Source organism: Sapajus apella, unplaced genomic scaffold (genome assembly GCF_009761245.1).
Source record: "Sapajus apella isolate SASKATOON/1434 unplaced genomic scaffold, GSC_monkey_1.0 scaffold15, whole genome shotgun sequence".
NCBI lineage: Eukaryota > Metazoa > Chordata > Mammalia > Primates > Cebidae > Sapajus > Sapajus apella.
In genome coordinates, this window is record NW_022436955.1 from 1,778,404 (window position 1) to 1,792,351 (window position 13,948).

At 52.7% G+C, this 13,948-nt stretch overlaps 1 protein-coding gene across 6 annotated transcripts in view; it reads left to right on the forward strand.

The window, feature by feature from the left end:
- The window catches only part of ADGRG3 (adhesion G protein-coupled receptor G3), a 23,933-nt gene extending 14,490 nt beyond the window's left edge, over positions 1–9,443 (forward strand). For 3 of the 6 annotated variants that reach the window (XM_032284012.1, XM_032284008.1, XM_032284013.1), the window contains 7 exons: positions 283–383; positions 520–632; positions 2,457–2,597; positions 4,087–4,367; positions 4,547–4,640; positions 5,811–6,094; positions 8,405–9,443. In XM_032284012.1, the coding sequence (XP_032139903.1) occupies positions 283–383; positions 520–632; positions 2,457–2,597; positions 4,087–4,367; positions 4,547–4,640; positions 5,811–6,094; positions 8,405–8,514 (1,124 nt within the window). In that variant the 3' untranslated portion in view covers positions 8,515–9,443. The remainder of the gene's footprint in view (positions 1–282; positions 384–519; positions 633–2,456; positions 2,598–4,086; positions 4,368–4,546; positions 4,641–5,810; positions 6,095–8,404) is intronic. The other 3 variants (XM_032284009.1, XM_032284014.1, XM_032284011.1) reach the window with 2 other exon arrangements.
- The last annotated feature ends 4,505 nt before the right edge of the window (positions 9,444–13,948 follow it).

Genomic DNA, 13,948 nt, shown 5'->3' on the forward strand with positions numbered 1-13,948 from the left:
CCCCATTCCTTCCCCTCCCCTCCCCACTCCCCTCTCCTCCCCTCCCCGTTACCCTCCCTACTCCCCTCCCCTCCCCACTCCTCTCCCCTCCCCTCCCTGCTTCCCTCCCCTCCCCGCCATATATTCCCTTCTCCTCTGTTCTCTTCCCCTCCCCTCCCTCCCCTCCCTTTCCATCCCCTCCCATTCCCTATATTCCCTTCCCCTTTGTTCCCCTCCTCTCCCCTCCCTTTCCCTCTGCTCTCTATATTCCTTTTCCCTCTGTTCCCCTGGCCTCCTCTCCAGGGCCCACTGGAGACTGGGCTTCTGAGGGCTGCTCCACGGAGGTCGGACCCGAGGGGACCGTATGCCGTTGTGACCACCTGACCTTTTTCACCCTGCTCCTGGTAACAGCCCCTTTTACTCTGATCCCAGCTGTCCCAGGGTCTTCCAGCTCCTGTCTAGGGGAGGGCGCTGCCTGGTCTTGGGGTACCTGGGCCTGGCTTCCAAATGACATGGTCTTGCTTCCGGGGTCACCCACAGCGACCCATCTTGGACCAGTCCACGGTGCAGATCCTCACACGCATCTCCCAGGCAGGCTGTGGGGTCTCCATGATCTTCCTGGCCTTCACCATTGTTCTTTATGCTGTCCTGAGGTGAGTGACCCCCACCTCCCCACCATGTCTCCCTCCCACCCTCAAGAGAGGCAGCAGGGCTGGTTGGGAAGCACACAGGTTGTGTGGCCTCTGACTAATGTCCTCTCCACACCTTAGTGTCCTTCTCCCAAAATGGGGTTGGAGGTTGAAATGTGTCAGGGCTATTTCAGGAGCAAGTGGCAGAAACGTAACTCAAATTGGCTTAAACGTAGCAGGGAATGTGTGGTTCATGTAACTGAGAATAGCAGATAGTCAAAAGCGTTCATGTAATTGAAAAACCCAAGGTGTATGGACTTCAGGCACGGTTTGATCCAGGGGCTCAAAAGAGGTCCCCAAGACTTGGTCTCCCTCTGCCTCTCACAGCTTTGCTCACTCCTTGACAGTCACGTCGGGCAGTTTCTTTACCCTCGGGGGCTGCCTCAGGATCGCGTCACAGCTCCTTTGCTTAGGCAAAAATAAAAGAGGTCTCCTCTTTCCAAGTATTCTAAGCTAAATCTCAGGATTGAGAAGGGTTGTTTTTTTTTAACATTTTATTTTGAGATAATTATAAACAGAAAGCTGCAAAAAATAGTGCAAAGAGTCCTGTGGTTCCTTCTTCCAGCTTCCCCCTATGGATATATCCTAGACAGCTGTAGTTCAATATCAAAACCAGCAGCTGGTGGTACAGTACTGTTGACCAGAATATAGTCTTTGCTCAGTTTTCACCATTTTTTACATATATTAATATGTGTGTCTGTGTGTGTGTGTGCAGCACAGATCATTTGCAGGGCCCAGTCCAAAATGAAAATATAAAAGGCTGGGCACGGTGGCTCATGCCTATAATCCCAGCACTTTGGGAGGCCGAAGTGGGCGGATCATCTGAGGTCAGGAGTTGAGACCAGCCTGACCAACATGGTGAAACCCCGTCTCTACTAAAAATACAAAACAATTAACCAGGGGTGGTGGCGCGTGCCTGTAATCTCAGCTACTCGGGAAGCTGAGGCAGGAGAATCGCTTGAACCCAGGAGGCAGGGGTTGCAGTGAGCGGATGATCATGCCATTGCACCCCTGGCTGGGCAACAAGAGCAAAACTCCATCTCAAAAAAAAAAAAAAAAAAAAGAAAGAAAAAGAAAAAAATATATGGCCCCTTAAAAAATTTTAAGACTGTCAAGATGGCGACAGTCTGAGAATGGGGCCCTGCAGAGGTCACGTGCTCATGAAACTGGCCCTGTGTGAGCATGTGTGTGCATGCCTGCGTGTATCAGCCTGTGCAGTGTTATCCCGTGTACACCAGACCTGTCTTACTGGTCTAACTTGGACCATGCGCCCATGCCTGCCTGGGTCACGGTGGTCAAGGGCTAGAATACACGAATTGGCTGGCCAGGCCACATGCCTGCTCTTGGGTTGGAGCTAACAAAGAACCCCTGGCCCCTGACTTATGTCATCGCTGGGAGTGGGGACAGGCGGGCATTCCTCGGGGAGACCTGGGGCTGTGTCCAGAAGGGGGAGTGAGTGCAGGTCAGGCAGAAACAGCAGGGAGTGCAGCAGCCTCGCTCGCCTGGACCCAGGCCATGGCTGAGGGACCCACAGAACTTGCGAGCTTGAAGGTGCCTAGCGGAGCCAGTGCCCCAGCCTGTCCTGTCCCCCAGCCTCCTGGGGGTCCCTGAGGGGGGCCTAAAGCAGCCCTTGGGTTTCCTGCCCCTGAGTCCAGGGCTGTCCCACTGCCTTCTCCATGTGCCTCTGTGTCACCATTTGGCCCTGGGCTCCAGCCCCCACTAGGCCTACCACTCCATCACAGACCAACCCATGAGTGTAAGTGGTGTCCCCTACCCCCACCCCCCAAGCCCTGGCCTAGGACACGGTCTCCATCCCCAACAAGCTGAGCGTGCCTTGCCAGCTGGCTGCGTTGCTGGACCCTGTGAGCGGGGCTTGGAGCGCCAGGAGAAATTGCCACCAGCTCCCCAGGGTGGGGCCTGGTATCTCAGGTGAGGCAGACATGACCCCAGATGTTCCTCCAGGAAGCCCCGGGGCCCCCCTCCCTCGGCTGAGAGCCCTTTTGGATCTGGTTTGCTAAGAATTCAGAGCAAGGGGCTCCAGAGAGAGGGAGGTGAGCCTGGTGAGTCACTGGGCAGCGAGTCTGGAGCCTGGGGTCGGAGCCCCTGCCCTGCCCTGCTCTACGCCCCGCAAGACTACGTCCTTCTCTGAGCCTTGCTCTTCCACTGCATTTTCAGCTTCATGCATCCACCTGCCTGTCCATCCACGTCACCAGTGAATACACGGCCCCTCCACTGTTAGGCCTGGAATTCACGCATAGGAGAGACCCGAAGGGGGAGAGGACGGGGAGTTACACTATGCTGCAGAAACGTCCAAATCAGCTCAGCTAGGGGGCACACAGAGACAGCCTCCCCAGAAGGAAACATCCAAGGGGCGTTTGAAAGGCAGAAGAACAGGAGTCAGGCAAAGAAGGTGGGAGGAAAGGCATTGGGGGCAGCAAGAAGAGCCCTGGCAGAGTCTGGGCGGCCTGCAAAATCAGCATGCATTCAGGGAATTGCAAGTTATGCAGTTGGGCTAATGCATCTGTTACCGGGTGGTGCTGCGCAGTTCCAGGCTCTTGGCGCCCCGAACAAAGAATTGGATGAGACACACACAGATAGCCAAGCAAAGCGACATGAGTGTATTCCACGCAGTGTTCCGCTCTCAGAGCAGGAGAGCGGGCTGACCTCTGCAAAGTGGGATCAGCCTCACTTGGTGTAGTTTGGGTGGTTCCAGGTGTGTTTTTTCTTCTCTTCCCAAAGCTGCCTAATCTCTAGCCAGTGTCTGGCTTTTGATTGATAGATGTGTTGCTCAGTTACTTCGGGCCCTTGTGCATTTATGCATCACCTCCATCCCATAATTTTAAGTACGTGCATGATATGCAGCCCATATGCATGAACCTTAAGTAGCTAATTATCATATGGGGCTATGTGAAGGATACTTTTTCTCTAAAGCAAATGCCCATTTCTGAAGAGCTGCCCCTTAGTGGTTTGGTCCGGATCTTGCCGGCCGTGGGATTCCCCTTTTTATATCACTCTTGTTTCGCTTGCTGAACCTCTGCTTTTCATCATGCTTCTTGCTCACCCACCCCCTTCACCTTGCTTCAGTTTTCTGCTTTTACTTATTCTGCCCCTTGTCCAACTTTTAATTCCCCTCGCTATTCTTCTGCCTCATTTTCCCTATCCTCCTGCCTGACATTGATCAAGGATGAGGTGGACAGGATCCGGAACACACAGAGCCCCGTGGCTATGGGAGGCTCCCGGACTTGAGCCTCAGGACGCTCCCACTCTGGCTGCCGGCAGGGCTGGAAGCTGCCTGAGCAGGCAGGAGCTGGTGCTGGGGGTGGACAGCCATGGGCTGTTGGGGTGGACAGGCCTGAGCGCCCCGTGGGAGCTCCCATGGGAGCTGCGGCCCCTTGGGGCCTCTCATTTCTCGCTCCAGGCTTTCCCGGCAGAGGTTCAAGTCAGAAGATGCCCCTAAGATCCATGTGGCCCTGAGTGGCAGCCTGTTCCTGCTGAATCTGGCCTTCTTGATCACTGTGGGGAGTGGCTCGAAGGGCTCTGATACCGCCTGCTGGGCCCGAGGGGCCGTCTACCACTACTTCCTGCTCTGTGTCTTCACCTGGATGGGCCTGGAAGCCTTCCACCTCTACCTGCTCGCCGTCAGGGTCTTCAACACCTACTTCGGGCACTACTTCCTGAAGCTGAGCCTGGTGGGCTGGGGTAGGTGCTGCCTGGACAGACAGAATAGATGGCTGGCCCCAAGGGTGCGGAGGGAAATAGCCCTGGGGAGAGAGAGAGGAGGGGTTCCCAGAGCTGGAGGGATGGGCATCTGGAGGGGATGTGGAGGAGGACGTGCCAGCGAGCCCCCGTGATGCCATGCCACTTCCCCTTGTGCCCAGGCCTGCCTGCCCTGATGGTCATCGGCACTGGGAGTGCCAACAGCTACGGCCTCTACACCATCCGAGACAGGGAGAACCGCACCTCTCTGGAGCTGTGAGTGGCAGCTGTGGGAGCCGGGGTGATGCCAGTTCCCCAGCTTCACATACTGGGGCTGGAGGGAGGTGGGGAGAGGAGGGATTTCTAGGAAAAGAGACCACATATGTCAAGACCAGAAGAATCCTCAGATCCAGCCAGCTCATGGCACAGAGGAGTAGACTGAAGCCGAGAGAGAGAGAGAGAGAGAGAGACAGAGAGAGAGGAAGTGAAATGAGAGAGGGAGCCTGAGAAAGGAGAGGGAGAACTGGACCAGGAGGTAGGGTGCCTTACTCGAGCCTGGCCAACACCAGCCCATATGGCAGCTTAAGGCAAAGTGAAGAAGGTCACCCCGTCCGCATGCTGGGTGCACAGCATGGAGAGGGGAGGGTGTGTTGGATTTCAGCCCCCACTGCAGCCCAGCCAGCTGCCCTTGTTCAGACCACCACCTGCCCAGTGATTCCCAGCAGCCTAGGTCTAGTCCGGGCTCTGCCCTGCCTGCTGTGCATGTGACCTTGGCAGGCCGGGTCTCTCCCAGAGCCTCAATCTCCTCATCTGCAGCATGGGGGAATGGATCAACATGCTCTCTAAGGCACTTTGCCCTGCAGTGCAGGGGGCAATGGAGCGGAATTGAGTTTCTAGACTGCCACCTTGGGGTCCATGGGGCACCTACCACTGGGCCTATGGCTCTGTGCTAGGAGGAGCCGGCGAGGCCTTGGACCTGTCCCCAGGGCCTCAAAAGCAGGGGTCCCAGGAGCCAGAGAGGTCACATACGTGCAGGCATTGGGCCAGGTGGGGACTGCAGTGGACTGGCAGTCACAGACCCATCTAATGGGCGGCCAGTTACTGTCCTTCAGGAGGGCATCCACAGAGCTGCCAGTTGTATGGTTTTCTAGAAGAAGCAGAAAATCTGGGTGTTTATATCAAATCTTCTGATTTTAAAGGCAGCCACTAATTCAGTTTTTGTACATCATATGGTGCCAACAAAACAGGCCTTTGAGGTCACGTTGGCATTAAAGAGACACCAGACAGGAGCCTGATAATGGCCCCTCTGCAGTGGGAGAATGGGGATTGATGGGTGGAAATGGGAGAGGCACCTTCACAGATGGAAAAGCTCAGCCAGACGACTTCCTGGGCTTGCTGGCCAGAGGCACCTCTCCCAGTCCCACTACTACTGCCCCTGTCCTCCAGATGCTGGTTCCGTGATGGGACGGCCACGTATGCCCTCTATATCACCGTCCACGGCTACTTCCTCATCACCTTCCTCTTTGGCATGGTGGTCCTGGCCCTGGTGACCTGGAAGATCTTCACCCTGTCGAGTGTTACAGCGGTCAAGGAGCGGGGGCAGAACCGGAAGAAGGTGCTCACCTTGCTGGGCCTCTCGAGCCTGGTGGGTGTGACGTGGGGGTTGGTCATCCTCACCCCCCTGGGCCTCTCCACTGTCTACATCTTCGCACTCTTCAACTCCTTGCAAGGTGAGGCTCCTGCGCCAGGGAGGTGGTGGGCTGTGTTGTCTGTCTCAGGAGGTGTTGGCAGGTGGGGGAGAGGGTGGTTTGCAAGACACAGGACTCTGCTCAGGCTAGCGCAAGGCAAGGATGTTGATTTCAAATATTCAGAGCAAGGATCCAGGGCAGCAAAGTGTGGCTGCTGTATTAGTCCATTTGTGTCATGGTGAGGCCTCAGGAAGCTTCCAATCATGGCAAAAGATAAAGGGGAGCCATGGCGAGAGTGGGAGCAAGGGAGTGGGGAGGCACCGTGCTGTTTTAAACGATGAGATCTTGCATGAACTCCCAGCAAGCGCTCACCCATCACCGCTCACCCATCACCGAGGGGACGGTGCTAAGCCATTCATGAGGACCCGCCCCCATGATCCAGGCACCTCCCACCAGGCCCCACCTCCAATGTCGGGAATCGCAATTCAACATGAGACTCGGAGGGAATGAACATCCCAGACATATCAGCTGCCCTCATGGGAGCTGCTACCAGGATCAGAAAAAGCTATCCAAACCAAAGCAGATACGTTCTCCATCTTTTTTCTGGAGCTATGGAGTCTCTCACCTAGTGTCCGTGGAAACTCCTTCATTCTCTCTCCACTCACCCTTTACTATGACCCCAAATGGTTATCCAACATGGCTGCCATAACCCTACATGACCTGGCAAGTCAGGTGTCTATTGTCCATCTCTGGTCCAATTAGCTGTGACCAGAAGGGCAGAGTCATGGGATCTGATGTCCGCCTGACATCGACGGGATCTCCAGGGATCTATGGAAGGAAGGAAATGCTTGCTATGTTTGTTACCGGCCCCCACAGGGCCCTTCCTCTGAGATCCCAGCAAAGGAGTAAGAGCAGTGCATGGGTTGTAGTTTGTATGTGTTCTCTTTGCTTCTTACATCTACAGCTCAGAGAGGCATCACAGCCCGAGGGCGAGAGAAACAGCCAAGATGGGAGTGACGAGACTCACCCCGTCCAGAGGAGTCACTAGAAACCCAGGCCTCCTAGATGCAGCGGGTACAAGCCCCCAAGAGCAGGGCTGGCTCCCAGTGCCCCATGAGACTGCGGCTTAGTGACTGGGACTAGGCAACCCTGGGTCCAAATCCTAGCCCCATCCATCACCAGCAAGTCACTCAGCTCCTCCCATCCTCATTCATCTCAAAACTGGGAAAATCCCATACTTATCTCACCAGATGTATTTGTTTATTTATTTGAGATGGAGCCTTGCTCAGTCACCCAGGCTACAGTGCAGTGGCATGATCTTGGCTCACTGTAACCTTCACCTCCTGGGTTCAAGCAAGTCTCCTGTCTCAGCCTCCCTAGTAGCTGGGACTACAGGCATATGCCACTACACCCAGCTAATTTTTGTATTTTCAGTAGAAACAGGGTTTCGCCATATTGGTCAGGCTGGTCTCAAACTCCTGACCTCAGGTGATCCACTAGCCTCAACCTCCAAAAGTGCTGGGATTACAGATATGAGCCATCACACCTGGCCTGACAGATTGCATGATGAACAATGGCAACGCATATGTGGGAACCACTAGGTCTTCAACACCTAGGAACTATATTAATAATCATAGAAATTATGACCATATGGCCATCTGAAGCTGTCTGCAGCTGGAGAATCATGAGTCCATGCCTGGAGAATCCCAGGGGCTGATGGTTGGGAAGAAAGTCACCTTGAAACTATAGATGACATCGCTATTCTTTCCTTAATATGTAAGCCTGCACGCTTCACTCTACTGAGTTCATTTCCACTGGGTCTGAGTTCTGCCTTTCTCCCTTCCCCCCAATACAACAGAGCCCTTGGTACCTTGAATTGCCCATTGAACTCTTCTCAATATTTTTCTTGTATATAGAGTTTTGGTTATAGATTTCCTTGAAACACAGAGTTTTTCTAAGTCATGTTCTGTACTTAACGATAATTTCTTGTGCCCCACACTTTCCCTTTTCCTCTTGCTGGAGTGCCTCCTTTAATAATCCTTTATATTACAGAAGGAATGATGGTTGTTTTGTATGTCTGAAAATTCCTCAATTTTGCTCTTTCTTTTCTGTAATAGGTATAGGTAGATATGTTCTTTGAAGGTCTCTGTTTTTCATTTCCAAGATTTCTATTTGGTTCTTTTTCATTTCATTTTTGAAGTGATTGTGTAATGGTTGCATTTTTGCCTGACTTTTCCAGTAGTTCTTGAGTAGTTACGGTGAGTCTCCTCCCTCTCAGCAGCCACCAGCCCAGGTTGTCCCACTCCCTGCCCACCCCTCCCCAGGCTCACCAAGGCCTCTCCTCCCTGACAGGTGTCTTCATCTGCTGCTGGTTCACCGTCCTCTACCTCCCAAGTCAGAGCACCACAGTCTCCTCCTCTACTGCACGACTAGACCAAGCCCACTCCGCGTCTCAAGAATAGGAAGGCACGGCCCTGCAATCTGGACTCAGCTCTGACTTGCTGTGTGACCTCGGGCAGCCCCACGCCTCCCTCTGGGCCAGTTCCTTTCTCTGTATAATGTGGCTGGGGAAGGAGAGGACCAGGTTGGACCACGTGGCTTCAGATGTCCCATCCAGATCCAACTACAGGTCCACATGAGAGTCCATGTAAGCATGTTTGCAGGGGTCTAGAGTTCCTGTAGTCCTGAGACCCCCTGCCAGCAAAGAGTGACAGTCACCTCCATGCCCTGCCCTCATTGCAAAGCCCTCACCTACCTTCTGGTCCCAGCAAGGGAAGAGAGTCTGTGGCTTGTGTAGCCCTGGAAGGAGCCCCCAGCCTCTCCCCTCCTCCTCCTTGTCACTGGCCTCCCACAACTCTGCCTCTGCATGCCTGTAACCTTGAGGGGCATTCAGGAGGCCAGCGTGCCCTCAGGTACTGGGGGTTAGTTTTGGTGGGTAGGAGTTGATCCCCCTACCCAGTCTGCCCCTGGTCTCTGCCCATCAGAGCCCACCCTTCTTGAAGAGACCCCAGCATGTTCAGGGTGCTGGCAGCCCTGCAGGTGTCCAGGGACACTGCGTTTCTGAGAACACTGAGTGGGCGAGCTACCTCGGGCAAACCCTCCACTCCCCACTCTGCCACGTGGGTGGCCCAACCTCTGACCTGCTGTCATCATAGAGGTAGAAGGCAAACCGATCTAGGGCTTAGCATACCTGGGGGTGCTCCCATTCATTCAGCCTGTGGGGCTAGGGATGAGGGTGGGGTTGAGGGCTCCCTGAGCAGGGGCTGGGCATTGCCGCTAGAACCTGAGCTCCCAGAGAACAAGGACCTGGGCAGCCTCACTCACTGTTCCAGCCCAGGCCAAGCACAGTGCTTGGCTTGTGGAAACCCTGAATAAATACTTGTTGGCTGAATGAGTGGATGTATGAGTTTGGCACCAGCCTGGCAGAGCCCTGAGCTAAGGGGGTGTCTCAGGCCAGACCTAAGTTGGGTAGGGCGCTTCTGGCAGCTGGGCCTCCATGTCACAATCACATGCAGGTTTCTCAGTAGGAAGCAAAAAGAGGCAGAGATAGCAGAAATGGGGGTAGAGATACAGAGATGGAGAGAGAGACTTAAGAGACAGGCCGACACTAAGGGAGAATGGGGGCAGAGAGGTGCAGAGATGGCGGCCCCACCCCAGCTCCAGCGACCCCCTACACATGGGGAGTGGTGCGTGTTGACATCATCCGCCTCCCTGGAGCCGCACTGCACAAGTCCATCCCTCACTCTAACCACAACTCACCAACCATCCTCCCTACCCGGCCCCCAAGCCCCTCCAGGGAGCTCTGCGGACCATCAAGCCCTGTCTGCTGGTGAGAAGTTATTGCCACTATTAGGCCTCCCCCAATAGCCCCTGAAGCTGCAGGCTGCAGCCCACCTCCCTGTCCAGGTGCCAGTGCTAATGCTGACCGCACGTGGACGCACTTCGCTTCCCTCCCAGCCCGCAAGCAGCTGAAAGGCAGGAAGGCGGCCCTCGCTTTATGCAAGTCGCTGTGTCCCTGGAAGGGAAATCTAGGGTGTCGACATTGCATCAGTTGAGCCACAGAAGCAGTTCTGGTAGACAAACTTGGTGTGTTTTGGGGCTTATCTTCGCAGACATCTGTTTCCCACGCGGAAGGTCTTGACTCCCTTATCTCAAAGTCTCAGGGTGAGTAACCTGAGAAATGGCTGCTCCACCATCTGATGGGTATGGGCTTAACTCCTGGCTCGGCTACTTAAGAGCTGTGTGATCCTGGGCATGTCACATCACCTCTCTGAGCCTTAGTTTCCCCATCTATAAAATGGGAATTATAAAGTCCTCACCTCATCCTGACAGCATTAAATGAAGTGACAGAAATAAAGTGCCCAGCACTGAACTCAGCAGGAGTTAGTCAGCTCCCCGAGCCCCCCCTTGATTTAAAGAAAGACCAGCCAAGGGTAATGGCATGAGGAAGCGGAGGCCCCGACAGGCCCCACCACCTGCCCAGCTAAGGTCACTCCATGGGCTGGGCTGAAGCCGGGGCCAGGCCTCCCTGGGTTGCCAATTCCTCCTCCCAGAGCAGTCCCTGAGTTTAAGGATTATCACCTGGTCCTTGACTATGCTTGGTGGCTCACACCTGTAGTCCTAGCACTTCGGGAGGCTGAGGCAACAGGATTGCTTGAGCCCAGGGGCTCAAGATCAACTTGGGCAACACAGCGAGACCCCCCATCTCCAAAAAATAATTGTAAAAAAGTATCTAGGCATGGTAGCTACTTGGAGGAGGAAGCAGGAAGACCACTGGAGCCCAATAGTTCAAGACTGCAGTGGGCTGTGACGATTCAACTGAACTCCTGGGTGACAAATTGAGACCATGTTTCCAAAAAAAGGAGGAGGAGGAGGAGGAGGAAAAGGAGGAGGAGAAGAAAGAGGAGAAAGAGGAAGAGGAGAAGGAGGGAAGGAGAAGGGGGGGAGGAGGAGGAGAAGGAGGAAGGAGAGGAGGAAGAGGAGGGAGGAGGAAGGGGAAGAGGAGGAGGGGAGAGGAGGAGGGGAGAGGAGGAGGGGAGAGGAGGAGAGGAGGAAAAGGAGGAAGAACAAGAAGGAAAAAGGAGAATTATCATGTGGTCCCAACCTCCAGTCTCAAGGGAAATCCCGGGTTGCAGAGTTTCCCAAACTTCTCCGTGGGATGTGGGACCAACAAGACCGCAAGCCCTGATGGCTGAGCTTCCTGGCTCAGATGGAGAGGGCAGATAAGGAGGTGTGGCTAGCACTGGGGATGTACTGCTTTTCTGGCTGGCTCTCCACCCTGGGGCTAGTCAGGGGGCAAGGGACTGGAGGCCCTTATCACCTTTTGCCGGGGTTCCTGCAGAAGCACTCCAAGTGCCAGGCTGAGCACCCATAAGGCCAAGGGGTCTACGGTGAGAATACACCCCAAAGCCCAGAGCGGATGGATGGAGTTCCTCCGCCATTGCACAGCGACAGTAGCAACCTAGGTGATGGGCCATCATCACAGGTGGGAGCGCAGACCCTGGCCTCAGTTCACCAGTTTCAGATTCTGCCTTTGCAACTTGTCTTGGGTAAATTCTTCACCTACTGAGCCTGTAAAACAGAAATGTCAGTAGCTGCCCCACAAGGTGATGAAGGAAATGAATAAATGAGACAGTGCCTGCAAGGAATGCCCACTGCCTGGCCTGCCTGGCCCAGAGTGAATGTGACTAAGCCAGAGCTTTGCCTTAGCCATAGTCTCATGAGGTCCTGGGCACGGAGAGGGTCCCTTCTGCCATGGCCCCTGCCTGGTTCTCGGTTCTGCCCGAATGTCTTCCTTCCTTGTATTTTTTCATTACATCATAAATACACAGGAAACAAGACTTCTTTGCCCCATGCTGTCAGCGAGACAACTTAACATTAAAAGGTATCAATCCTTCATTAATTAATAAATTTAATGCAATGACAATAAAGATTCTGGGGCGGGCATGGTGGCTCACACTTCTAATCCCAGCACTTTGGGAGGCTGAAGCAGGAGGATTGCTTGAGCCCAGGAGTTTCAGAACAGCCTGGGCAACATAGCGAGACCCTGTCTTCACAATAAAATAAAAGAAAAGAAACATTAAATATTCTGATTGATTTTATCTTTTTTTGATTCTCCAAAAACTTCTAAGATTGACATGGAGGTATGTAGACCTCAAAGAGCTAAGTCAATCTTCATGAAAGAGGGCACACCAGAGGCGGGGGTTGCAGTGAGAGTCAAGATTGTACCACTGCACTCTAGCCTGGGTGACAGAGCTAGACCCTGTATCAAAAAAAAAAAAAAAAAAAAAAAAAAAAGGGCATAGAAGGAAGACTTGACCTCTAGACATAAAGATATTACAAGGCCAGCGTGGTAAATGCAACGTGGTGTCTGTTCAGGGATAAGAAAGGAGATCAGTGGAACAGAACGGAGTGCTCAGAGGCAGACCCATGGACACTTGGGGGAATTAATACACGACAAGGGTGGCATCATCATTTTCAGAGGAGGAAATACCTAAAACTAACACATTAGTTCGTGAAGACACATTTAAAATCATTGGTCATCAGGGAGCTGCTGACTGAAATGACAATGAGATCTCATTGTATCCTTATTAAATTGACAAGCATTAGAAAACTAGATGGTACCAATGGGCAGGGACAATATGGGAGCCAGGGAGAGTCTAGACTGCTTCAGCTGCCTGGAAAAAAACACGTGCATCTACTGAGTCTGCAACCTTGTCCCTGGTGTTTATCTTAAAGAAACATTCCTCCAGATCTAAACCCTTCTGGACCTGTGTAACATTGTCTGTGGTGGAAGAGAATTGGTAGCAAATCTGAGTGGTCTGTCTAGCCCACCCAGCATTTGCTGGGGAGTTCGCTCAAGACGGCCCCAAACCATCACGAGATAGGGCAGGTTGGAATTCCAAAGAAATAAGCACAAAGCACAGGGTTGATCTGTATCCAGCCAAAGCATTGGTTAGGGAAATGACGGACAGCAAGAAGGGAGATGTGTCTGTCCATAATGAGGTGGTGGAGTTATAAAGTTTATATGAGGGTTTAAGGAATTTGGTTCAGGGCTGGGGCACGTTTAGCATTTCTTTGATCTTTCAGTTTTTCCAGCAACAACCTAAACAACTTTATTAATGCTTGGGGACGTTCAAGGCTCCCTCTAGAACACTTGGACACTCAGTGCCCGTCACTGGAAGGACAAAGAGGTAGTGAGTGTGAATCCACACGGTAACATGGAGAGATCTTAAAAACACAGGCCTTCATGCAAACATAAGAGCCAGAGGGATATATTAGTTCAATATCATATTAAACATATTAAAAATACCAGCATGCAAAACAATATTCATTTTGGAATAAAAAATACATATTAGAATGGTTGCCTTATAGAGGTGGGAAATGTGCGGGTATAGAGAGAAAAAGGAATGAATAACTATGTAAAAGGAATTAAATGTTGCCTAGGATTGAAAAAGGAAAATGAAGCCTATGCTGCATCCCGTCAGCATAACACATTACCTGTTTTCCTTTCTTCTCCCTCTTCCCTTCCTGCCATCATCCCAGCCAGTTCCCCACCAAGGTAATCATGGGTTGCTTAGCACCAAGACTGAAATGCACACAGCATCTCCTGAGCTCTCCCCAGTGCAATTGATCTTTTACATCTTATTTTTATGGCTGCATGATATTCCAACTGGGAGGGGGAAAATCATTCACGAGAACTGAGGCAATTCCTAAGCTTCTAGCAGTAACACTAACTGTGCACGCTCGTCAGGATGGTGACAGTCTGGATTCCAGCCTGGCAGCCCTATCCCCTGACTAAAAAGGGCCCATGCACCCCTCCCTCAAAAAATAAAACAGTAAAAATTATATTTTAGGACCGTATTGGTCCTAAATATCGGTACAAACAATATTTTG